The 24,905-nt window shown below is 37.4% G+C and overlaps 1 protein-coding gene and 1 pseudogene across 1 annotated transcript in view; both read right to left on the bottom strand.

The window, feature by feature from the left end:
- The window catches only part of LOC128579257 (ankyrin repeat domain-containing protein 26-like), a 112,689-nt gene extending 91,806 nt beyond the window's left edge, over nucleotides 1-20,883 (bottom strand). The window contains exons 1-5 of the mRNA XM_053581433.1: nucleotides 20,812-20,883; nucleotides 19,804-19,897; nucleotides 12,465-12,490; nucleotides 12,298-12,379; nucleotides 8,787-8,860 (exon numbers count right to left, since the gene is read on the bottom strand). Of these exons, the coding sequence (XP_053437408.1) occupies nucleotides 8,787-8,860; nucleotides 12,298-12,379; nucleotides 12,465-12,490; nucleotides 19,804-19,897; nucleotides 20,812-20,883 (348 nt within the window). The remainder of the gene's footprint in view (nucleotides 1-8,786; nucleotides 8,861-12,297; nucleotides 12,380-12,464; nucleotides 12,491-19,803; nucleotides 19,898-20,811) is intronic.
- On the bottom strand, nucleotides 16,175-19,685 carry LOC128579253 (docking protein 4-like; annotated as a pseudogene).
- Nucleotides 20,884-24,905: the final 4,022 nt, after the last annotated feature.

Genomic DNA, 24,905 nt, shown 5'->3' on the forward strand with positions numbered 1-24,905 from the left:
CCGTGCCCACAGCTGGTGCTGACCAGCTGCAGTCAAGGCCTCGTCCACACCCCTTGAGAAATCACCTAAGACTCTGAACTCCTGGGGGACTGGCATCCAGACCTCAGTGTGAGTGGAGGGGAGCGCTGGGAGCTCAGAATTCCAGGTAGAGACTATACACAGTTTTATACAGTTTTATGCCTGGCAGGAGAACGCTGTGGCACCCTAGTAGGGGAGGTAGGTCCAGTTTTTAGAGGGTCTGTCCCGTGGAGTGTAGTAGGAGGACCTTTGAACTCTGCCCGATTGTTTGTGGGGCACTCTGATCCGTTCTAATGGGGGAGGGGACTCCTGTTCACATGGTGATGGATTTTGTACTTTTTGTTTATATGTTGAGGTCGCAGCTCACCTCAGCGGGGTTGATGTGCATTCTTCAACCTTCTCTCTTAGTGCAGCTCAAATCCACTAGGTTACTTGCTGAATTTTTGTCCTTTAACTTTCCTAATGGATGGGAGCCTCTGTGGAAAACTGGCTTCAGTCTGCTTATCCATTCTTATGATACTTTACTAAGAAGAATGTGTTTCAACACCATTCAGGTTAACGCAAAAGATGTAAAGTCTCCATCTTTTTATGGCTGAATAGCACTCCATGGTGTGTGTGTGTGTGTGTGTGTATATATAAATATATATACACATATATGCTGTATGCATCTCTTTCTCAATTAAGATATAAATTCAATAAACCATAGCAAGACAATAAAAAGGGAAGAATAAGAACATTTGCTTTTGAAGCATATAAAACATGCCAAGCACTTACTTGTATTTTGTCTTCTCTACACATTATAATAATAAAAATAAAAATCATGGTGACCCCAGGTTCTGCTTTCTGGTCATTTCAAGAAGTTCAGAATAAAATGGTGAATAGATGTGATTAATACAACATGCAAAAGTGGAAAATCAGAATGGACCAGAGAACTGAAAAAGGATAAAAGCAGCAGTGACAAATGAACATCTACTTCATTTTGAACTTGAATTTTTCTTCTCCAAAGGTGGGGATTCTACTGGTAACATGTCATCCTCATTCTTACCCTTTTGCATATCCTGCTATATTTCTTCCTTTATAAACACACGTGCTTTTGATGATCTGTCACTATGTGGTGGGGAGGGATGCATATTTTCTGATTCAGGTTTCATGGTTTGTACTTTTCAGCATCTCTGTCCTCATCTAATGCCTCAGGAACACGTACAGTATGTACTGGTTTTCCTTCATTATTAGTGGATATAGCAGCAGAAATACTGCACCTTTTTGTTTGAAGCACACACTTCATTTCCTTATAAGCCACAAATTTTGGATTTCTTGACTGAGGTACATTTCTGATGTCCAATTTCCAAAAAAAAAATTGTTTTGGCCATTTCAAAATCAAACTTCTTAGTGTTCCTTTGTTTCAACTGTATCTTCTGAGCTCCTTGCTTTTTTAGTGTGTGTGTCATTATAATATTCTCCTCACATGCCCAGTGCTGGGACAGGGACAAGATGGCTGACTAGAGGCAGATTTTGTGGAAACTCTCATCCAGAAGGAGGGGAATTTTAATGAAGTAACCCAGAGTAGTGTAATTGGGGGCTAGATTGCAAGAAGAATCAAGGGGTTCAGTAACCCTGCAGAGACAAACTGCGAGGACCAAGATGAGTAAGAGGAAGGAAGAGAACTGAGGAGAGTTAGAGTGGATCAGTCTAGAGGATTCCTGAAAACAGAAGGGTAAGGGTGAGCCTTCTCCCACCTGCAGGTCTTTCTGCAAACAGCAAAACACACCATCACTTGCCTGATAAGGAAGTCCCAAGAAGGATAAAACATCCCACTATTTTTGCACCAAGTCATATCTGCTTCTGAGTCTGTATCGTGCCTGGCAGAATAGAGAGCAATTTTGGCACTAGCTTCCTTTCAACACCAGCCCATACCCTCTCTTTTTTGGGTTGCCCAACAGTCTGCCCTCACTGCAGAACTCTGCTTTCCAGTGTCAGAAACTAGGAGCGCTAGCCCAGCCCAGACTGGAGGGCGGGTTGACCCACCCCCGGCAACAGCAGGTGAAAGTGCTTTGGACCCTACCCGCCCCTCAGAGCAACTGAGGGAGCGAGGGTTTACAGAGGTTGCTTTCTCTGTCACCAAGAATCATCAGGGTCTTTATCAGGCCATGTGGACTCTGAGAGACCTCTGCATTGTGTGGCCCAATGAACTGAGCATGCCTCAACCCTGTTGGAGGAAATGGTGGCTTGGCTGCACTGACAATGCATGACAAGGTCCCTCCTAAGCCTCTATCCTGCTGGGGGGATCTTTCCCTACCCATTGGAATGGTATTGTCTAGCATCTGTGCCTAGCAGGCCCCTCCTGGAGGTTTGGCCCCTGACTCCACTCCTGCCAAATTGAAGGTGGATGGGCCTAGTCTCTGACAGGGAACCCAATCCGGGAAAGCCTTGGAAGCAGATGGTAGGCCCAAGATCTCCCTTCCCTACCATAGTCAAAAAGCCTCCTCAGTTTGAATCTGTCACAGCTGGGACTTCAGAGAAAAAGAAGAGTTTGTTTGAATAGTTAGGTGTAAAGTAGAGTGAGGAACTCCACACACAGGAGTCTCTGGATCTGACTTCTGCCCACCAGATTTAGTTTTAGTCACCAAGGATCTGGACACAATTATAGCAGTGCTTAAGAAATGGAAAGAGGCATTCAAGGAGATTCAAACAGTATGGAGTCTCAGCAGTAGAACAGAACATGGAGAAGAAAGAATCTCAGAAATGGAAGACAAGAATTTTGAACTAACCTAATCATTCAAAGAGACAGGGGAAAAAAGGAGAATAAAAACAGCTTTCTCTGAGCAAGTTATAGAACTACTCCAAAAGATCAAGCATTCAAATCATTGGGATTTCTGAAGGATAAGAAGAGAGTGAATGGTAGGAAAAAAAATATTTCAGGCAAATGGAAATCAGGAGAAAGTAGGGGGTACAATTGTATTTTTAGATATTATGAGATGTTTATTAGATTTAAACCAATAAACAAAAACAAAGATGGATGCTATTCTCTGGTCAAGAGAACAATATAACAATGAGACATTTGAATCCTAAATATCTATGCACACAACTGAAACACTCCCAGACATTTAAAATGAACCCTAACCAATTTGAACAACATGATATCCTGTGAAACTATATTAAGTGGGCATTACAACACGCTTCTGACAAAACTGTACTGACTCTCCAAGCAGAAACTAAACAAATAAACAAGGGAGTTAAATGTGTCCCTAGAACAATAGGGTTTTACGGAAATATTCAGAACATAAATCCAAAAACTACTGAGTATGCGTTCTTCTCTCTAGCTCATGGATTATATTCCAAAAAAATGGACACAAATCAAACCTCAACAAAATCTAAAGAATAGAAATTGTATCTTGTATCTTTCCAGATCATTAGGGAATAAAGGCAGAACTCAACTGAAAAAAAAGATCCTTATGCCTGCATGCCTGTACAAAGTCATGGAAATGAAGTAACCTTAGAGCAAAGAACTGGGTCAAGGAGGAGATAAAGAAAAAAATCATTATCTTTCATGAAAAAATGACAATGAAGCCACACACTATCAAAACCTGTGGGATACTGCAAAGGCAGTCCTAAGGGTGAAAGTTATTGGATTAAATGCTGTCATTCAAAAAAACAGAAAAAAATGCAAATCAGTAACCCAATAAACCATCTGAAGCAACCGGAAAAGAAAGAATAATCCAATCTCAAGCTTAGTAGGAGAAAAGACATAAACTAAAATCAGAATTTAATGAAATTGAGAACATAAGGACCATTCAAAAGATCGGAGAAAGAAAAAGTTGTTTCTTTTAAAATATTAATAAAATCAAAGTACCCTTGGCCAGACTGACTAGCAACAGAAAAGATCTCTAATAACTTCAATCAGAAATAAAAGAGGGAAAATAACAATAGAAACCACAGAGATACAAAAAAATCTTCAGTGACTGCTACAAAAATCTATATGCTCAGAAATTTTAAAATGTAGAGGAACTGTACCAAAATGTGGACTCATATCATCTCCCCTAAGCTCAACCATAAAGAACTAGAAACTCTAAACAGACCAGTATAAAGCACCAGAACTGCAATAACAATAAATCTTCCCTCAAAAAGTCCTGGACCAGCTGGTGTCACACCAGAATTCTACCAAACCTTCAAAGAAGAGCTTATACCTATATTGCAGAAACTATTCCAAAACATAAAGAAGGAAGGAAACTTCCCCAACACGTTCTATGAAACAAACATCACCCTGATTCCAAAACCAGAGGAAGAGCAAACAAAAAAGGAAAACTACAGACCGATATCATTAATAAATATTGATTCAAAAATATTCAATAAAATCCTAGCAAACAGAGTACAGCTACACATTAAAAAATTACACATCATGATCAAGTGAGTTTTATCCCAGGGATAGAAAGTTGATTCATAAATCCATAAATATAATTCACTATTGAAATAGATTCAGAAGGAAAGACCATATGAGTCTCTCAATAGATGCAGAACAAGCATTCAACAAAAGTCACCATCCCTTTCTCCAAGAACACTTAAGAAAATAGGCATAAATGGGACATTTCCTAAACTGATCGACGCCACCCCACAACAGACCTACAGACAATAGCATACTGAATGGAGGAAAACTGAAAGCTTTTGCACTTAGAATTGGGACCAGACAAGGAGGTCCAGTATCACCACTGCTACTCAACCTAGTGCTGAAAGATCTAGCCAATGCAATCAGGCAAGGGATGGATATTAATGGCATTGAAATAGGAGCAGAGGAGGTCAAGATCTTCCTCTTTGCTGATCATACGATTTTATACTTTGGAAACCTCAGGGACTCAACTACAAGGTTCCTGGAAGTGAGCAAGGAATCAAAAGTTTTAGTACATAAAATCAAGGTCCACAAATCAGGACCCTCCAGTATAGTATGCCAGTAACAGTCAAGGTGAGAACAAGGTCAAAGACACATTATTCCTTCACAGTAGCTTAAAAAAAACAATGAAATGCTTGGGAATATACTTAACAAAGGATGTGAAGAATTTCTACAGAGAGAACTATGAAATCCTGAGAAAAGAAATAGCAGAAGACATTAACAAGTGAAAGAACATACCATATTCACTCACAGTTGAGAAGAATCAACATCATAAAATGTCCATACTACCCAAAACAATCTACAGATTTAATGCAATCCCCATCAAAGCATCAATGTCATATTTTGAAGATGTAGAAAAAATAATACTGTGCATCATATGGAACTAGAAAAAAAAACAAATAATAAATGCAATTCTAAACAATAAAAACAAATCTGGAGGCATTATAGCACCAGACTTCGGGTAATGCTACAAATCTACAGTGATCAAAACAGTACGATTCTGGCAAAAAAATAGGTACCTATGGAAGAAAACAGAGAACCTAGAAGTGAACCCAGCCACTTACCATCTGATCTTTGATAACCAAACAAAAGCATACACTGGGAAAAAGAATTCATATTTAATACATAGTCCTGGGAGAACTGGTTAGCCACAATGGGAAGACTAAAACTAGACTTCTCACCACTTACAAAAAGTGACTCTCATTGGATAAAATATCTAAATTTAAGACACTAAATGACAAAAAATCTGGAAGAAAGGGTGGAAAAAACTCTTGGCAAAATCAGCCTGAGAAACAGCTTATGAACAAGACCCCCTTGGCAACTACAGCAATATTAAAAATAAATAAATTGAACATAACCATACTAAAAAGCTTCTGCACAACTAAAGGCACAAGAACTAAAGAAAACAGCCTATGAAATGGTAGAAGGTATTTGCACACTATGACTCGGACAAAGAGCTGATAACTGGAGTTTACAGAGAACTCAAACTAATACACAAGAAAAGAAAAAACAATCCTATGTCAAAAGTGGACAAAAACTTCTCTGAAGAAGATAGATGAATGGCCAACAAACACATGAAAAAATACTTATCATCAGATAAATGCAATTCAAAGCTACATGAAGGTATTACCTAATCCCAGTGGAATAGCCCACATCACAAAGTCCCAAAGATGCAGATGCTGGTGTGGATGTGGAGAGAAGGGAACACTTCTACACTGTTAGTAAAACTGCAAACAGATATTTTCCATAGCCTCTGTGGAAAGAATTATGGAGAATTCTCAAAGAACTAAAAGTATACCTTCTATTTGATCCTGCAATCCCTTTACTAGGTATCTACCCAGAAGAAAACAACATTTTACAATAAAGACATCCACACTAGAATCTTTATTGCAGCTCAATTCATAATTGCCAGGATGTAGAAGAAACCCATGTGCACATCAACCCAGAAATGGATTAAAAAATGGTGGTACATGTATACCATGGACTCCCTTTCAGTCATAAAAAAGAAAAAGATGTAAACTACATATTTTGCATTTACCTGGATGGAGTTGAAAAGCATTCAACTCCATCCAGGTAGCAAAGTGTGCATGAATAGAAAAGTATCCAATATACTCAAAAATAATATGAAACAATTACATAAAGAACTACACACCCACAGGAGAGAAAAAAACAATTGAGTTGAAATGGGAGGGCTGAAGGAGAGTGCATAGTGTGCACATTTGCTCTCATCAAATGTACACAATGTGAGGACACACAGCACACTCCATGGGTGAAGGGATCAGCTCCAACCTGAATTTTACCTAAGATATGCAAACAATGTAACCTAATCATTTTTACCCTCATAGTAATATGAAATTAAAACAAAAACCAAAAAACCCAGCAACAACAACATACCCAGGGTCTGCCAGGGCTGTTCTCATATTCCCGATATACTGTGTTTTCTTTTAAATAAAGCTTAGAAGATAAGTGTCAAGTTTATTTCAGGGACACTAAGTAGAAATGGGATGAAAAGACATTTCTGAGACTGATGTGCTTTTGTTCAGAGAATGCATGAAGTATTTTAGAGATGGACACTTCAGGTGGATCTATTATCCTCACAATCAGGAGGAATCTGTAATTTTGCCAAATTAGAGGGTTTTTTTTTCTTTTTAATATAAGCTTGCTACTCTTTTAGAGTTGTGTAGTAACTCTGCCTAAGGACAAACTGGACTTTTGTGTTATATGTATTCACAAATTTAACCAAACCTTTGGTTTTACTCATTTTTCTTAAATTTTAATTTATTTCACCACTCTACTTTGCCTTGATCTATCCACAATTACTCTAACTTTTGCACATAAGGAAATCCATAATACACAGTATATCCCCTCTTTCACAAACCCTATGTATTTCTAGTTTTTGAGAACTGTTTGCAGATGCAAACATAAAAGATTAATGTGTTTATTTTGTTACTTAGTTATGTTTTCTGTCAGGGTACAGGTTTTCAAAATGATGTGATCCTCTCACCCAAATATGGGCAAAGATATTCAGAAAATAAATAAACTTTAACTAACACATTTCTTAAATCTGTATTTAGCTACTTCCAAATCCTGGACTGCAACTAACAAGTGAAAAATAGTTTTCCTCAGCCTCCAATAGGAACTAGACAACTTTATCACTCTCTGTTTGAAATTAAGTTAATTTATTATATTTTCAATCTACCAAAACTGAATAAGCAGGTAATTTTGTAATATTACAATGACTTCCTTCCTCACTTAAAATGATTTTACCTAACTTCAATAGTAAACCTCTACACTGTACTTCAGTACTGTTCTAAAGGGCAACATTTGGAGACTTGGAAAGCTTTATGCTATTAGCAGTCTAAATCAATGCAATCAGACATAAAAGTCAATTATTTAGCTTTAATTAAAATTATATAAAATAATATGAAAGTGCTATGTTGTGACACAGCCTAACTGCTTAAGTCTAGGTCTAATACATCCTAATGTCCTCTAATGACAGTGAACAAAATCATTTTGATACTGTTTACTGATTTACTACATGTAAATATGTTATAAGCTTGCTATTGTTACCCCAAGAATAATGAGCCCCGTTACCAAAGGCCTCATTCTTTTTTTCCCTTTTTTTATTAAATCATAGCTGTGTACATTAATGCAATCGTGGGGTACAATGTGCTGGTTTTATATACAATTTGAAATATTTTCATCGAACTAGTTAACATAGCCTTCATGGCATTTTCTTAGTTATTGTGTTCAGACATTTATATTCTGCATTTAGTAAGTTTCACCTAAGGCCTCATACTTTATGATACAAACTCTCTTCATAGACACAATGTTTATGACTCAAATCTCTCCTTCAATATAGACACTGAAGTGAGTTAGGGATCACTAGGCATAAGAAATATTTAGCCTAAGCATTACTGACTGGCAACATAAAATTGTAAATTTGGAAACACTGTGAATGATTATTCTTTTAATGTACTCAGTGGCCACCACTGTAAAATTGTTCATAAATTCTATTGCTTAGCAATATGATTAAACAGCTGATGTTACCTTCCTTATCACATAAGAAATTTATAATACAAGGAATATAATTATAAAAATTATAAAATACACAAAATCCCAGAAATCACTTGCCTCTATACCAATGGCAAATTTATCTATAATTTATTATTTCTTTTAAAAAATGTTTTAAACTTTGCAATAGTTAAATGGCTTTTTAAAATTTAATATCAAATTATAACCTATCAATTCTTTTTTTTTTTTTTTTTTTTTTAACCTATCAATTCTTAAATGCTAGTCCAAATTTTAATTTCTTTTCAACTATTCTATTGTACCAATGCAAATAAAACCATAATTAACCCGAAATTAAAATTTCAATTTTTTATACCTGTGGATGATTATTTTTGCTTCCATCGTGCTTTTCTTGCTTTTCCTCTGATATTACCATAAAGTCTTGTTTTGCTGTCAAAACCATAAATTTAGTTAATATAATCTACTTAGAATGATCCAAAAAAAGCTATAGCGTTTATAAAAGAAGAGAGAATTTTTTTCATTTTATAAATTGATAGTTTAAATGGAAGTTAATCTTTAGAAGAGTATTTACTTTCGTATAAAAATTTTCAAAATACACTCAGGGAGGCATCAGATGTCCCCAGATTCAAGGCATACCAACATCTCAAATATTCATTCTTCCATTTGTCTACCCAACATAAATGAACAAAATTTAAAATTATCATAAACATATGAAGTATTACTGTATACTAGTCTCTACTTCATAATTGTATGTTCAAAAACATTGCCTGTGTGTTCTTTATATTAATGGTTCACACAGTTGGCGTTGCTTTTTATACCTTCATCAGTGTATATCCTGTTCCTATGTCTGTCATGTTCTCGTCTATGACAAACCCATGGCTAATATTATACTAAATGAAGTAAAAGTGAAAGCTTTTCCACTCAGCAACTGGAAGAAGACAAGGTTGTCCTCTATCACTACTAATCAGGATAAAAGTCCCAGCCAAAATAATCAGGCAAGAGAAGGAAATAAAGGGCATTCAAATGGGGACAGAGGAAATGAAACTCTCCCTCTTTGCTGATGATATACTTAGAAAACCCCAATGCCTCAACTACAAGATTCCTAAAAATGATCAAAAACACAGTAATATTGCAGGACAAAAATTCAATATCTGCAAATCAGTAGATTTTGCATATGCCAATAATAGCCAAAATGAGATGTAAATCAAGGAAATAATTCCCTTCACCAAACTTCAAAGAAAATGAAATACCTTGGAATATACCTACCAAAAAGATGCAACACCTTTTAAAAAAATTACAAAACTGTATGAAAAGAAGTAGCAGAAAATATTAATAAATGGAAAAACATACCATCTCATAGCTGGGAAGAATCAACATTGTTAACATTTCTATACTTCCCAAAGCAATCTACAGATTCAATGCAATCCCCATTAAAATAACTTTGTCATACTTTACATATTTGGGAAAAATAGCACTTCATTTTTTATGGAACCAGAAAAAATTCCAGATAGCCAAGGGGGAATTCTTAGTAACAGAAGCAAAGTCAGGGTATCAACCTACCAGACATTAGGCTATTCTACAATGCCATCATAATGTAAACAGCATCTTACTGGCAAAAAATAGAGACATAGACATCTAGAACCATATAGCAAATCATGAAATGAAACTAATATAGTATAGCCACATGATCTTTAATAAACCATACAATCACATATACTGGAGAAAAGAATCCCTATTCAATAAATGGTGCTGGGAGAACTGGATATCCACATGTAAAAGACTGAAACTAGACCCGCATCTTTCTCCACTCACTAAAATTGATTCAAGATGGAGAAAGGATCTAAATATAAGGCATGAAACAATAAAAATCCTTGAAGAAACTCTGGGGAAATCACTTGCAGTTATGGCCCTGGGGCAATTGCAACAAAAGAAAAACAAATGTGACTTAATTCAACTGAATAGCTTCTGCACAGCTAAGGAGAAAACAACCAAAGCAAACAGACAACCAGCAGAATGGGAAAAGATATTTTCATATTATGAATCAGACAAAACCTTGATAAATAAGTTGGGCGTTGTGGTAGGTGTGGTAGTCCCAGCTACTCGGGAGGCTGAGGCAAGAGAATCCCCTAAGCCCAAGAGCTGAAGGTTGCTATGAGTTGTGACACCACAGCACCCTTCCAAGGCAACAAAGTGAAACTATGCCTCTTGAAAAAAAAAAAAAAAAGAAACAAAAAAAATACTTTGATAAATAGACTCTACAAAGAACTCAAATTAAGCAACAACAATAAGAGCCAACAATCACTTATATCAGTGGGCAAATGAGATGAATAGAACCTTCTCTAAAGAAGATAGATGAATGGATAAGAAAGATGAAAAGATGCTCATTGTCTAAAATCATCAAAGAAACGCAAATCAAAACCACTCTGAGATATCATCTAACCCCAGTGAGAATAGCCCACATCACAAAATCTCAAAGATGTAGATGCTGGTGTGGAAGGGGAGAAAAGGAAACACTGTTCCACTGCTGCTGGGACTGCAAATTAATACAACCATTCTGGAAGGAAGTATGGAGAATCCTCAAATAACTCAAACTACACCTCCCTTCGATCTTGCAAACCCATTACTGGACATCTACCCAGAAAGGAAAAAAAAAATAATTTTATCATAAGAACATTTACACTAGACTGCTTACTGAAGCTCAATTTACAATTGCCAAATTGTAGAAACAACCTAAATGCCCACCAAACCAGGAATAGATTAACAAGCTGTGGTACATGTACACCATAGAATACTATTCAGTCACTAAAAAAGATGGTGACTTTACATCTTTTGTATTAACTTGGAGTTGAAATACATTCTTCTTAGTAAAGCATGACAAGAATGGAAAAGAAAGAAAGCAAGGTCCTCAATTCTATATGAGGACAATTAATTATGGGGTGGGGGATTTTGGGGGTGGGGGAGTTGGGGAACAGAGAGAAGGAAGCGGGGAGGGTGTTGGCAGCTCACGGTGCGTGACACACCTCTTGGGGGCGGGGCACAATTATAAGAGGGACTTTACCTAACAAATGCAAGCTGCATAACCTGGTCTTGTACCCTCCATGATTCCCCAATAATAAAATTTTAAAAATGAATAAAAAATAAAGGCAAGGGGTTAAAAAAAGAACCTGTAGCAATTTCTTTCTTTCTCTTTTCCTTTGCTTATTTTTTTCTTTTTTCTGTTTCATTTTTACTACACTTTCTTTCCTCCATCCCTTCCTCTCTCTTTTCTTTCCCTTCCTCCCTCCCTTCCTTTTCATTACAGATGATGTGAGAAAGCCACCACAACTAGTTGTGTAGAGTTTTCACAATGAATTTGTTCAGTAAATATGAAACAACCATTTAATTTTTCTCATACTGCTGCTTTTATTATTATGAATCTCCTGCTTTATATACCTAAAATATGTTAGAAGAAGAGCAATCTTAAAAAAATATTTACTGAGTTTTTGTTTTACTCACTGGAGAAGAGTAAGGATGATCATCTAGTGAGAACTATACAGTGTAAAAAGGTTTTTCAAAACAGAAGACAACTAACAAATGCATTTTTAAAACTAAATTTCTATAAGACTCAATGAACAGTAAATAATGACATTTTATAAAAGATTCCCTGTGTACAGTTATGCTTAAAGTCTTTTAAATGGGGATTTTATCCATATATTAAAATGTCATGGCCTACGGAATTTAAAAAAAAATGTTAACATTTGTTATTAGTAACACTTCAATATTCTAACAGATATTTTAATAAAAATAATTCATAGTAAACATGGCTATATAAACTTTAAATGCTGTACTGCAATGAAAGGATTTTTATCAAAGAAAAAAACAATTACCTGATCTGGATATTTTCACATTCTTCCTTCCTACTGCTTTCTTCAGACTGGAAACTGTCATGTTAATAGTGCTCTGAATAGCCTTGAAAACACATTGTAACATAAATAATGAACATTGCACACAATGTGCCATGAATAATTCCAGATGAAAAAATGAATGCTATTACCTTCAATGGATGTTTCTTAAAAGACCCTAAAAAACAAAAGGAACATATAATCAATTTAAATGACAGTAGAAATGCAAATATGACAAAGCCAAACATACATTCATGGAAAGTTTCTATTGAGCTGCATCCTCAAGTAAGAAAATAATTTAATTACTTTAGGTTTTGGATCATTCTATTATTGTTATTATTTTTCTTGCTGCTGACAGAAATGTGACAGAAATAAGTAGAAGAAAAATAGGAATATAATAAGCAGCTAAGATTTCAAAAGAAAGATTATGTTTCAAATAAGAAAATTTAAATAGAAAACTGAACATATGCCAATGTGAGCAGTGATCTTTAATCAGAGGAACAAACTATAACCCTGAAAGATAAATAACAAGGCTGATGGTAGAAGCCTATGGGATATCTTCAGAGCAACACATAAGAATTGTTTATACCATTACACTATAAGTTCTTCAGTTTGTCATGTTATTTAGGAAGGACACAGTTGGGATCACAATTTAGTTGAATGTATACTGTGTTTCGTGTTTTTAATTGGCAAGCATGTATATATTCTTGTAGAATAACAGTAGAGAAAAATATTCACATTTTCCCATGCTCATGTGAACTAAGAATAGAACTACATGTCTTATGTCCTCTAGTTTTGTCATTTTAAAGACTTTCATTGACCCAATCAAGCGGTATATAGGATATAATGGAGAAATTACATAAAATAAGCTGTCATTATTAAAATATTTATCAAAAAGGAGAAAATGAATACCATAAAATTACTACAAATTTCATTAATAACCACAATTCAAGATAAATGGAAAATTAATTGAAAATAACAAAAAATTCAAGAAATAACCTATATAATTTTATCTTTTCTAAAATTAGTTTAGTGGAGTAGACATCACTTTAATGGCTTAATGACTATTTCTATGTCTTAATGACTTAATAGTTATTTCTTTTTAAAGTTTAAAAATTAGCAAATTTTCATAATATAAAAACATCAGCAATCTCCCAAACTCACGTAAATCTTAAATAAGAAGAATCATAAATAGGATTATAGATTATATGTAATACAATATTAAGGGAATCCGTACGTTTGAAAAATACTTTGACATGCAGTCAGATGAATATTTTCTAGATTGAATTAGATGATATCTACCTTAAGCAATGTCTATTATTAAAAAAAAGATTTAAAATAATCACAACACCGGGCTATTTCTTATAAGAAGATTAAAGAAAAAACAAAGTTATCATTTGGTCAGCAAGTGATCTTCCTACGTACCCTCCTAATGGAATGGAAATCCTACGCAAGATAATAGCTAAGTCCTTTTTAGGATACCATAAGTTCATATTTTTTGTTTCTTCTTTAGCTATCTTACAAGTCCTTTCCTTGTAGAAGTCATATAAAGAGGGCTGACACTTACAAGACTAATATCATCTGCCACATTGTGTTCTGTGTTCTTTAAAGTGATTGCAAGTTGGGAGAGAAATTGTGCTGATAAATTCCAGGTTTTGAATATACAACCACTTATCTACATTTGTTAAGATCTTTAAGGAATTTCATCTCTAAAATTGCCCTAAATGAGCATTTATGTACATTCAGGTTAATTTGCGTGTTTGTACTTGATACACACACACAGAAAAGATGCTATATCATCCACATTTTGTGCATTCTTGGAACTGAGTTTCTTCTGTCTTCCATGAAATTCTGTTAAATAATATTGCCTTTAATTACATCTGCAATTATCTTAAGGACTCTACCATAAAGAGCGTTGTGTCAGGCATTGAAAATTTCATTAATTTTAGTCAAAGTTAATATTCCTATACTAGTATAATTTTTATTAAATCATAGCTGTGTATATTAATGATTTATAGGGTACAATGCCTTGGTTTTATATATAATCTGAAATACTTTCATCAAATTGGTTAATATAGACTTCATCATACTTTCTTAATTGTGTTAAGATAGTTATACTCTACACTTAACAGATTTCACATGTATCCTTGTAAAATGTACCATAGGTGTGGTCCCACCAATTACCCTCCCTCCACTTGTCCTTCCCCCTCCCCTCCCTTTCCCTTCCTCTTTTCCCTTCATCTTGGGCTGTAGTTGGGTTATAGTTCTCATATGGAAGTGTGGGTGCTTATATATTGGTTTCATAGTAGGGTTGAGTGCATTGCTATTTCTATAAAATAGCTATTTTATAGAAAAAATAGCTAGTTCTGAAAATAGTAGTCAATGCTTGTATATGTAAATTAATTTCCAATTAAATACTATTAATGAAACACAGATCTCTAATGACTGATAGTTATGGAGCAATGAAATGGGTTATTGTGGTTTGTCCCAAATCTAGCACTCCCTCCTGCTTCTAGAGATATCTGGAGCCTAATCTTACCTCTGAGTGCAAATCTGCTGAATCTATCTGCAGTGAGTTCTCTCCTGTTTTCTCATCATTAACTGCACTGTTACCCAGATAACACCCTCTAGCCTCCCTCTGTCCCATTTAAAATGCCTATTCCTTTGCACAGTAACCTTCAGATTTGAGGTCTCCATTCTCCTGCTGGATCATCTTCATCATGTCTTTTCTCTTAGCAGAAATATATGATATCTATTATTTCAAAGACTTCATTTCTTTGTTCCGTGCCCTCTAGCTGGAAACATGCTCAGACATAACAGAAAAACAATGCTTTTCCTTGATTAACACATCATGAAAGTGCTCTCCAATGGCTCTCTCTACAGATTTCTCTACAACAAAGTTTGCACACTTGCCACTCAGGGTGGCCCAACAACCAGCAGCACCAACATCACATGTATAAAAAATGCAGAAGCCCATGCCGACTAAATCAAAATGTGCATTTTAAACAAGATTCCCAGCACAGTTCTAATTTGACAGTTCTGATCTATACTGAGTGGGTGTAACACATAACTTACCTGAATTTACCTATTTAGAGTCTAACCTCAAGTTCTTCCCTATCACATCCTCCAAATAGAAAGGAAATAAAAAATAATACAGATTTCAGTGCAATCTTCATAAGGTGAGAGATGCCCTGAGCACTTGATAGATACAACTACTGTATTCTTCCTGCTTCACAAACCTTCAATTACATGATAAAATGCTATGAAGTACCAAGTTCTGTCACTTTATATGACATGAAATTGCATACATGTACGGCTCACCTTCTCTGCTTCCACTCCTCCACACTACATCCAACAGCTCTGCAGGACCAGGGCCCTCAGACCTTAATGCCTTCCCAACAGGGAGAAACATAGGAAGAACAGGGAAGTTTGTGCTACTTCTCTGAGTCATTTTGGCACTGGAAGCTCATTTTATTATATTCTTCTCACCTAACACCTTGCTTTACCTTTTTAATTTTTTTTGAAAAGCAATTGCTTTAATTGCATTTCAGCAGGGAGCCTCAACACCATGTAGGGAGGAGAAAATGGGAAGGTCTTGGTTTCTGAGTGCTTTTGGCTGGCCAAGTGTGGCTAGACACTGGGCAGAGGGCCTCCCTCTGCTGGGGCATTGTCTACCCCTGGTCAGTGACGGAGGGCAGCAGGAGTGCTCTGTAACCTTCCCGCCCGGCCTGGCCCTGGGAAGAAACAAGCTCTAGCCTTCCTCAGCAAGGCTGAGGTAATTGACACCCCACCCCAAGGGCATCTTCTCAGCCTACTAAGCAGGAAAGTGTTTGTGTGCAAATTACATTGTAAAAACAGATTTTCACCTGAGGCAAACCCAGATATCCCCTCTGCTTAACATACCAAGCCCAAGACTGGCAAGTAGCACAGAGGAAGGTTAGGTCCTTCCTGTGCCATTCTAGGCCCAGAGAAACTGAGAAGCCACCTGTTATCTGGCCCCCGGGCTGTTCAGAGTGCCAGCCTGCCTCAAGTTCTGACTGTCCCCCTCCTCTGGCCCTCACAGTTCAAACAAGGCCTGGCAGAAAGAGGGTTGTGTTCAGTTTCAGGCATACACATACCACAATTTATTAATCCATTCATGGGTGGATGGGCACTTGGGCTTCTTTGATGACTTGGCAATTATGAAGTGGCCTGCAATAAACATTCTGGTGCAAATAACTTTGTTATAAAACGATTTTTGGTCTTCTGAATATATACTTAGCAGAGGAATTGCAGGATCGAATGGCAAGTTTACTTTTAGTTCTCTAAGTGCTCTCCAAACCTCTTTCCAAAAGGAACATATTAGCTTGCATTCTCACCAGCAGTGCAGAACTGTTCCCTTGTCTCCATATCCATGCCAACATCTGTAGTTTGGGGGATTTTGTGATGTGGGCTACTCTTCCTGGAGTTAGATGATATCTCATACTGGTTTTGATTTGCATTTCTCTGATGATTAAAGATGATGAGTATGTGTTTATTTGTCTGTAGGCCATGCACCTGTCTTCTTCAAAGAAGCTTCTGTTCAAGTCTCTTGCCCACAATGAAATGGGATCACTTGTTCTTTACTTATTAATAAGTTTGAGTTCTCTGTGGATTCTGATCACCAAACCTTTGTTAGGAACATAATCTGAAGATATCTTCTCCCATTCTGAGGACTGTCTATTTGCTTTACTAAGTGTGTTCTTGGCTGCGCAGAAGCTGTTTAGTTTGATCAGTAATATATTTCTGGTGTTGCTTCAATTCCCTGGGGGGTGCTCCTCATAAAGTATTCTCCCAGGCCAATTAACATATTGTTCTTAGTATAGTATCCCAAGAATGGAAAAAAAAAAGTATCCAACTTACTCAGTACTATTAGGAAATCAATATATAATCCCCCACACTTTTACACAAATGATAAAACACAAATATAGCCAAGATGACAGAGGGAAGAGGAGGGAGAGGGGAGGGAAGGGGGGATAATTGGTGGGACCTCACCTATGGTGCATATTGCAAGGGTACATGTCAAAGAGCTCCAACATATTCTTCTTAGTAAAGTATCCCAAGAATGGAAGAAAAAGTACCCAATGTACACAGCCCTACTATGAAACTAATTTGGGACTCTCACATGAAAGCTATAACCCAGCTACAACTTAACAATAGGGGGAAGTGGGAAAGGAGGGGGTGGGTAGAGGGAGGGGGATCGGTGGGATCACACCTGTGGTGCATATTACAGGGGTATTTGCGAAACTTGGTAAATGTAGAATGTAAATGTTTTGGCACAGTAACTGAGATAACGCCGGAAAGGCTATGTTAACCACTGTGATAAAAATGTGTCAAATGGTTTATGAAGCGAGTGTATGATGCCCCATAATCATATCAATGTATACAGTTATGATTTAATAAAAAAAAAAAATTCCAGAAAAATCAAGGAGAGAGAAAAAAAAAATGTAGAGTATAAATGCCTTAACACAATAATTAACTGAGGTGAAGGCTAGGTTAACCACTTTGATGTAAGCATTCCAAATTCTATATAAAATCAGCACATTGTACCTAAAATAAAACAAAATAAAACAAAATAAAGTCATTGAGAGAGAGAGAAACAGGTGTGTGCCATGGAGGCAATGGAAACTGCTGCCCTTATACCCCAAATCAGCATCACACATGCTCGGGTGGTGTGGCCAGCCCTTTCCCTTGGTCCAGTCTCCCCTTTGGAGGCAAGGAGCGGGACCGCTTCCTCCCTTTCTTCAGGCTGTTGGCCAACAGCCCCTTGAGGCTGGCTGTCCATGGAAGGCTGCAGGCTGCCCCCTGCACCCTTCTCTTTTCACCAGCACAGCTGTCACAGGGAGGGGGTCTTGGCCTCGCTGCTGTCCCCCTGGCTGGGTTTTGGCTTAAGCAAGATGAATCTGTAGAGGAGGTCCATTTCTGAACTCGCCTGGGCTGCTGCATAACCCTCAGGAGTGTAGCTGGAGGCTTCAGCCATGTTCTGCTAATCTGTGTTGTGGTGCCAGTAGCATGCGGGGCAGCAAGGTGGTGGGTGTGTGAGGACACGAGTAATGTTCTGTTTCCTTGTTAAGCAGCCTCACATTCTTCTCCATCTCCAGCAAGACCCACTTGTGATGCTTGGCGATGGCCAGTGTGGCACTGTGGGCCCGCTGGTAAATCCACTCCGGTTCCTGTGTCTAGAAGGTGCAGAGCTCTTCTCCAGTGCTGCACAAGCTGCCAGCCTCAAAGGTAAAGCATGTTGCGTCCCAGTCATAGAGATGCAATGAGACTAGCTTCAGACTGCTGTGTCCCAGAGGAAGAAGCTGTTCTCCTGGGTGATCTGCAGTTTGCACTCACCAGACACGTCCAGGTGGGGGCATTGAGGCAGGAAGATACCATGCGCCCCTGGGGCCAGGAGGTCAGGCTCTCCCTGACTGGTGTCATTCAGCCGACCCCAGACACTCCACAGATAGTGTCTTGCACCACTCTTCAGCCTCCAGCTCTGGGTCCCAGGTGAAGACTTGTGCCCAGTCATTGGTAAATGTGATGGCTGCTGCCTGCCGCTAGGTCTCCTTGGGAAGCCATGTCACATACTTGACACTGCTGATGTCAGTCACCTTGGGGCAGCCTCGGAGGTGCACTGACGTCTCATCTGGATACTTCTCCAGCCACAGGGGCCCCTTGTTGGAGGATTTGCAGAACACCAGCCAGCACCTCCGGTAGATTCTCAGCTTCCTGCTCTTCATCATGTGGCCTTGCTTGAGAATGTGACTGAAATCAGTTTCAATGGTTTTTCCCCCATCCCTGGGCACCAGGCTTGGTGAGCTGAGGGGAGGGATGTCCAGGGCCCGGCTTGGGGCACCTCAGATCACCACTTCCAGATACTCCTCTTGCTGGCCACTCCTGACCTCCCCGCCTCATTATTATTCTAGCAGCTCCTTCACCAGGCGCCTATTGGGCTCCAAGCCGGGTCTGGAGCCTGCTGGGTGAGGCCTCAGGGCAGGAACATGCCCGCCTAACTGCTGGGGACTGCCAGAGCAGGCAGGGTAGTTACGGAGATGCAGCCAGCAGGCTCACGCTCCAGCTGAGACTCCTGCTCTACCTTTTATTTAGGAAGTATTTTATTGGACCACCCTGACATTACATCCATCTTCTCCTTTTCTCTCCATGTACTCCCTGTACTGTCTGCTTTCCCTATTCTTCATCCCCTTTTGTGAACCTGTCCTCTTCCTGATTTCCTGACTTTGCTGAGCTCTCAAATTGTATTGAGATGGGACTAAAGCTTCAGCACCTTTAGTCATACACTGTATTTCATCTTCACCTGTTGCTAACACCTGAGAAGAGATACAATTTAACACTATTCGCTTCTTCATTTTTTTTTTTACTATACATTTAATAGGTCATTTTCCTTGGCATTTAGAATATGTTGGTGCTCATGTTTTTCAATAAACATTTTTTCAAATGACTTTTTCAATAAAATGTACTGCTTACCCTTTACTTGTTTGGGTACTGTCTTGGTTCCATTTGAATTGCCACTCCCAGAAGAACAACCAAGATCCTCTTTGGTAAGATTCTCTGATAAATTCTGTTAAAAATAACATCAGTATTGAGTTTCAATTACAGTATAATTTAATATGTGGCACCAAGATTTCCTAATCACTTCCTTCAAAAATGTCTGAAATTTCTACTCTAAAAACAATTAATTTTACCTTTAAATAAAAGAATGTCTTGAAAACCAAAGCATTGCAATCTTACATATGCTCTCTAGATGAACCTTACCTTCCACCTGTGTATGGCTACTGATTCTGTAAATGGAGCACAGGCAGCCAAAGGAAACATTAACTCATGTTATATCACAATAAGGAACTATCTTCACCTTCCATAACATTACTTTGCATTCTCCACCAACACAAACAAATGTTGCAAAAAGTTTAATACATGGGCTATCATACTTCTGGCATTACATCATTAAAATATTTCTTACTCAAGAAATATTTCAGTGTTAACACTAGATACCAGCATAATGGGCAACTTTGGAGTATGTCATGTTGAGTATAGGCTCAACAATAAGGACTTGAAGACATCTGAATGTTTTGTGGTACAATTTTTACTGATAGGTAAAATTGCTGAAGAAACAGAAAACCTATGATAAGCAAAACTTGCCTTATGGTTTATGTTTAAGTAAAAGCAAAAGAAGTATATATACCATGTAACTCCTTCCCAATTAGGAAACACCTTTAAGAAAGTATGGCAAGGCTTAATAAAAATTGAAGGATGGGAACAGAGAAGTCGTCTTCTGGAAACTTCTAAAGTGTTCCAGTCACTTACTTGTATGTTTTCTTCTCTACACATTATAGTAATGAAAATAAAAATCATGATGAAGATGGTGACCCCAAGTTCTGCTTTCTGGTCGATGTAGGAGATAAGAGTAAAATGGTAAAAATATGTGATTAATACAGTGTGACAAAGTGGAAAATCATAATGGACCAGGCAACTGACCAAGGACAAAGCGGCAATGACAAGTGAAGCATCCACCTCATTTTGAACTTGAACTTTTTCTTCTCCAAACATGGGAATTCTACCGGTAACCTGCCTTCCTCATTCCTGACCCTTAGCATCTCTTGCTGTATTTCTTTCTTCATAAACACCTATGCTTTTGATGATCTGTCTCTATATGGTGGGGAGAGATGCAAGTTTTCTGATTCAGGTTCATGGCTTATACATAGTAGCACTGTTGTCCTCATCTAATGCCTCAGGATCACGTGCAGTATGTACTGTTTTTCGTTCCTTGTGTCTGTAGCAGCAGAAGCACTGTGTCCTTTCACTTGAACAAGCACACACTTCATTTCTTTGTTGTTATCAAGTCAGATTTTGCATTACTAGACTGAAGCATAGTTCTGATATCTAATATCCAATTAATGATATCTGGGCACCTATTTCTTGCCACTTCACTACCAAACTCTCGGGGTCCCTTCATTTCAACTGTGACTTCTGAGTTCCTTACTTCTTTTGGTGTCTGTATCTTTTTCACATGTCTCCTCACCTATCTTAAACACATGCCCAGAGTCTGTCTCCATTGTTACAATATTCACTGTATCTTTTTTTTTTTTTCATTTCCATAAAGTTCAGAAGTTGAGTGTTGAGTATACTTCAGGGACACAAAGTAGGCATGAGATGGAAAGATATTTTTGTGACTGAGGCCTTTTTCTTGAGAAATGCCTGAAACACTATATCGATGGACACTCCAGGTGCATCGGCCTTTTTCTTGAGAAAATACCTGAAACACTATAAAGATGGACACTCCAGGTGCATCTTTTCCTTCACAATCAGCTATATTATTTTTCAAAATAAATGGTGCTTTTTAAAAATTAAATCTTTTTCATCTTTAGTTTTTTGCTTCTATACTCTGGTACAGGACATGTATGATTTTTTTTTTTTTTATCACTAACCATGTGGCTTAACTCATTTGACATGGGACTTACCTAATTTCTTTATTTTCCTTTGCCTTGTTTGATCTGTACTTTCTCATACTTGTTTACACAAGGACAGATATACAAGTATATTCTCTCCACCATAATTCTGATTAATTCTTATTACTTGAAACAAGTTTTCAGATGCAAACATGCAAGTTCAATGTGCTTATTTTGTTACTCAGTTGTATTTTCTATCAGGGAGCATTTTTTTCCCAAATAAATATATCCTTACCAATCATGTGTCCACCAAGTTAGAAAATAAAACAGAAAATTCAAAAATGGAACAGGAAAACACCTCGGATCTATATTTAGCTACTCCCAAATCATTGGATTGCAAATAAAAAGTTAAAAAAAATAATTTTCCTTAGTCTACATGACAGAAAAGTGTGAACTAGTAATTCAGCATTTTCATTCTTTGCCTATAATTCACTGATTATCTATTAAACCTACTAAAATGTATTAGCAGAAGACTTGTAGTACTGCAAAGCCTTCCTCAGTTGAGAAACTTTCATGCATATATCTTTGATAGCAGATCCCTACATTGCTTCTCAGTACTTTCTCTAAAGGTTAACAATGAGACACTGGACAAACTTTACTTTGCCAGCAAAGAACATCAACAACAATCAGAAAGATAAGTGAACTTTCAAATTTTAATTCAAATAATATGACATAATATGACCGTGTTATGTTCTGACACAGACGATCTGCTTAAGCCTACGTCTAATAGATTCTAATGTCCTCATAAAACAGTGGGTGAAGGAACCTTGATACCGTTTAAAGATTTCCACAGGTAAGTGAGTTACAAACTTGCTGCTGCATCCTCACAACAAAGTCCCATTCTGCAAAGTAGGATTCTCCTCAGAGGCACAGTCTAATGACCCCATTCCCTCTCTCAACACACACTGAACTGAGTTAGAAGCCACAAGGAGGAAGAAGTACACTAGCTGGCATGAATGACTGATGGCTACAGTTTGGGACATTGGGAATGGTGACTCTTTGGACATGAGTCCAACTCAGTGGCCATCATGGTGAAATTACTCATATTTTCTCTTGCTTAGTAATATGATTCTTTACTTGGCATTACCTTCCTTATCATGTAAGGTTATAAAATTGCAGAACAAGGAAAACACCAGAAACCCTCTACCTCTATTCCAAGGGCAAAGATTAGATGTAAGTCATTCTTTACTTTTGGAATCTTTAAGTTTTAAACTAGTGAAAAAACTTCTTAAAATTAAATATTACCTTCAGCATATGGATTATAAAATTCTATCCCAGTGGAAATGTCCCTTGGACTATGTTACATTACTCATGTAAAGAAAATAATATTAAACCAGGAACTGAAATTAAAATTTGTTGATACCTGTGGGTGGTTATTTTCACTTCCTTTAAGCTCTTCTTGCTCTTCCTTTGATATGGATACCGACTTTAGTACTGTAAATTTCATATATTTAGGTAAATGAGTTGCTTAGAATGATTTCATAAAAGCTATCATCTTTATAAAAATTGATAGAAAGCAAAATTTATTTTTATTTTATAAATTGAGGGTTTAGATGAAGGTAAATCTTTAGCAGACTACATACTTCTTTTTAAAATATGCCTAATTAGCTTACACATTTTTTTTATTCATTTTTCTTTTCAGACAGAGTCTCATTCTGTTCCCTTGAGTCGAGGTCCATGGCTTCCGAGCCCACAGCAACCTCAGTCCCTTGGGCTCAAGCCATCTTCTTGCCTCAGATTCCCAAGAAGCTGGGCCTACAGGAATCTACCACAATGCCAGGCTAGATTTTGTATTTTCAGTAGAGATGGGGTCTTGCCCTTCCTTAGGGTGATCTCAAACTCCTAGCTTGAGTGATCCACCTGCTTTGGCCTCTGAGTATTAGGATTACGGGCATGAGCCACCATTCCTGCCCTAACTGTCTAACACTTTAAAAACCACTGAGAATGCTACTAGATAGCTTTTATGAGGATAAAAGCCACAAATATCATAAATTCATCCACTCAATAAAAATGGCAAAAAATTCATAAACAAAGCAAGATTTACAAATCTAGTAAAACATAAAGGTATCACTGTATACTCTGGTCTACTTCAAAATAGTACCTGTAACATAGTGTGCATGTTGTGTCACACTTTATGGGGGCAAGACATGATTGCAAGAGGGACTTTGCCTAACAATTGAAATCATTGTAACCTGGCTTATTGTATCCTCAAGGAATCCCCAACAATAATAAAAAAATAATAATAATAGTTCTCAAATTTGCTATTAGGTTTTATTCCTTTATCAGTGTATGCCCTGCTCCTTACATGCGAAATGCTTTCCTCTAATATTCTGACAAATCACCTTGCACTGTTAGACTGCTTTATCAAGCCTTCACTGATTCTCGCATTTTCCCCAGATGAACAGGTATCTAGCCTCTCTTGGGGCTGCCTTACTACTTAGATTTCTCCTCTGCAACTTTTAATCCTGAACTGTGGTTCATTTATTTCCTTTTTCCTTCACAATATAATTTAAATGAATTTATTTTCTTTTTAATTTTTTTGATTTTTTGTCTTGTCTTTATCTGTTACAGAAAATTATAGGGCCATAAAATTATTGGTTATTTAAATTGCTTTTGAATCGTTTTTTTTTCCATTTCTATCCCTTTGTCTTATAAGCCATTTAAGGGTGAAATCTTCCAAAGTCCCCTTAGACCAATAGTCTGAATCTTGTTTTATGTGGCTATTATTGGCTCTAAGTTTAATAATATGTACATAAAATGCATCAAGGTTGGCTTTTCCAGAAGTCATGTCTGAGCTGAGAAGTAAAGGGTGAGATGAGCAAGGTGAAAAAGTGAGGAGGCCAGGAAAAAGTGAGAGCAGGACAGAAAGCAGCAAGAGGAAAGAGAAGCCTGGAATAGGGTGTGCATTTGTCCAAAATAGAGGGATTGGCTCAGAGGGCACTCCCAGATGTTTTTCGGTAGTGCTAGAGTAAGGCAGACACACAGGGAAAGGGCTAAAATGGAGAGTTGAGAACAAGTCAGATTACAAAAGCCTTCTGTGAAACTTAAAAGTACTAGGATTTTACTAATTTAAAAACATTTAATCATCCTACTGGCCCTGGAGAGAGGCCACAGTAAATACTG

This window comes from Nycticebus coucang, unplaced genomic scaffold (assembly GCF_027406575.1).
Source record: "Nycticebus coucang isolate mNycCou1 unplaced genomic scaffold, mNycCou1.pri scaffold_43, whole genome shotgun sequence".
In the NCBI taxonomy this organism is placed as follows: Eukaryota; Metazoa; Chordata; class Mammalia; order Primates; family Lorisidae; genus Nycticebus; species Nycticebus coucang.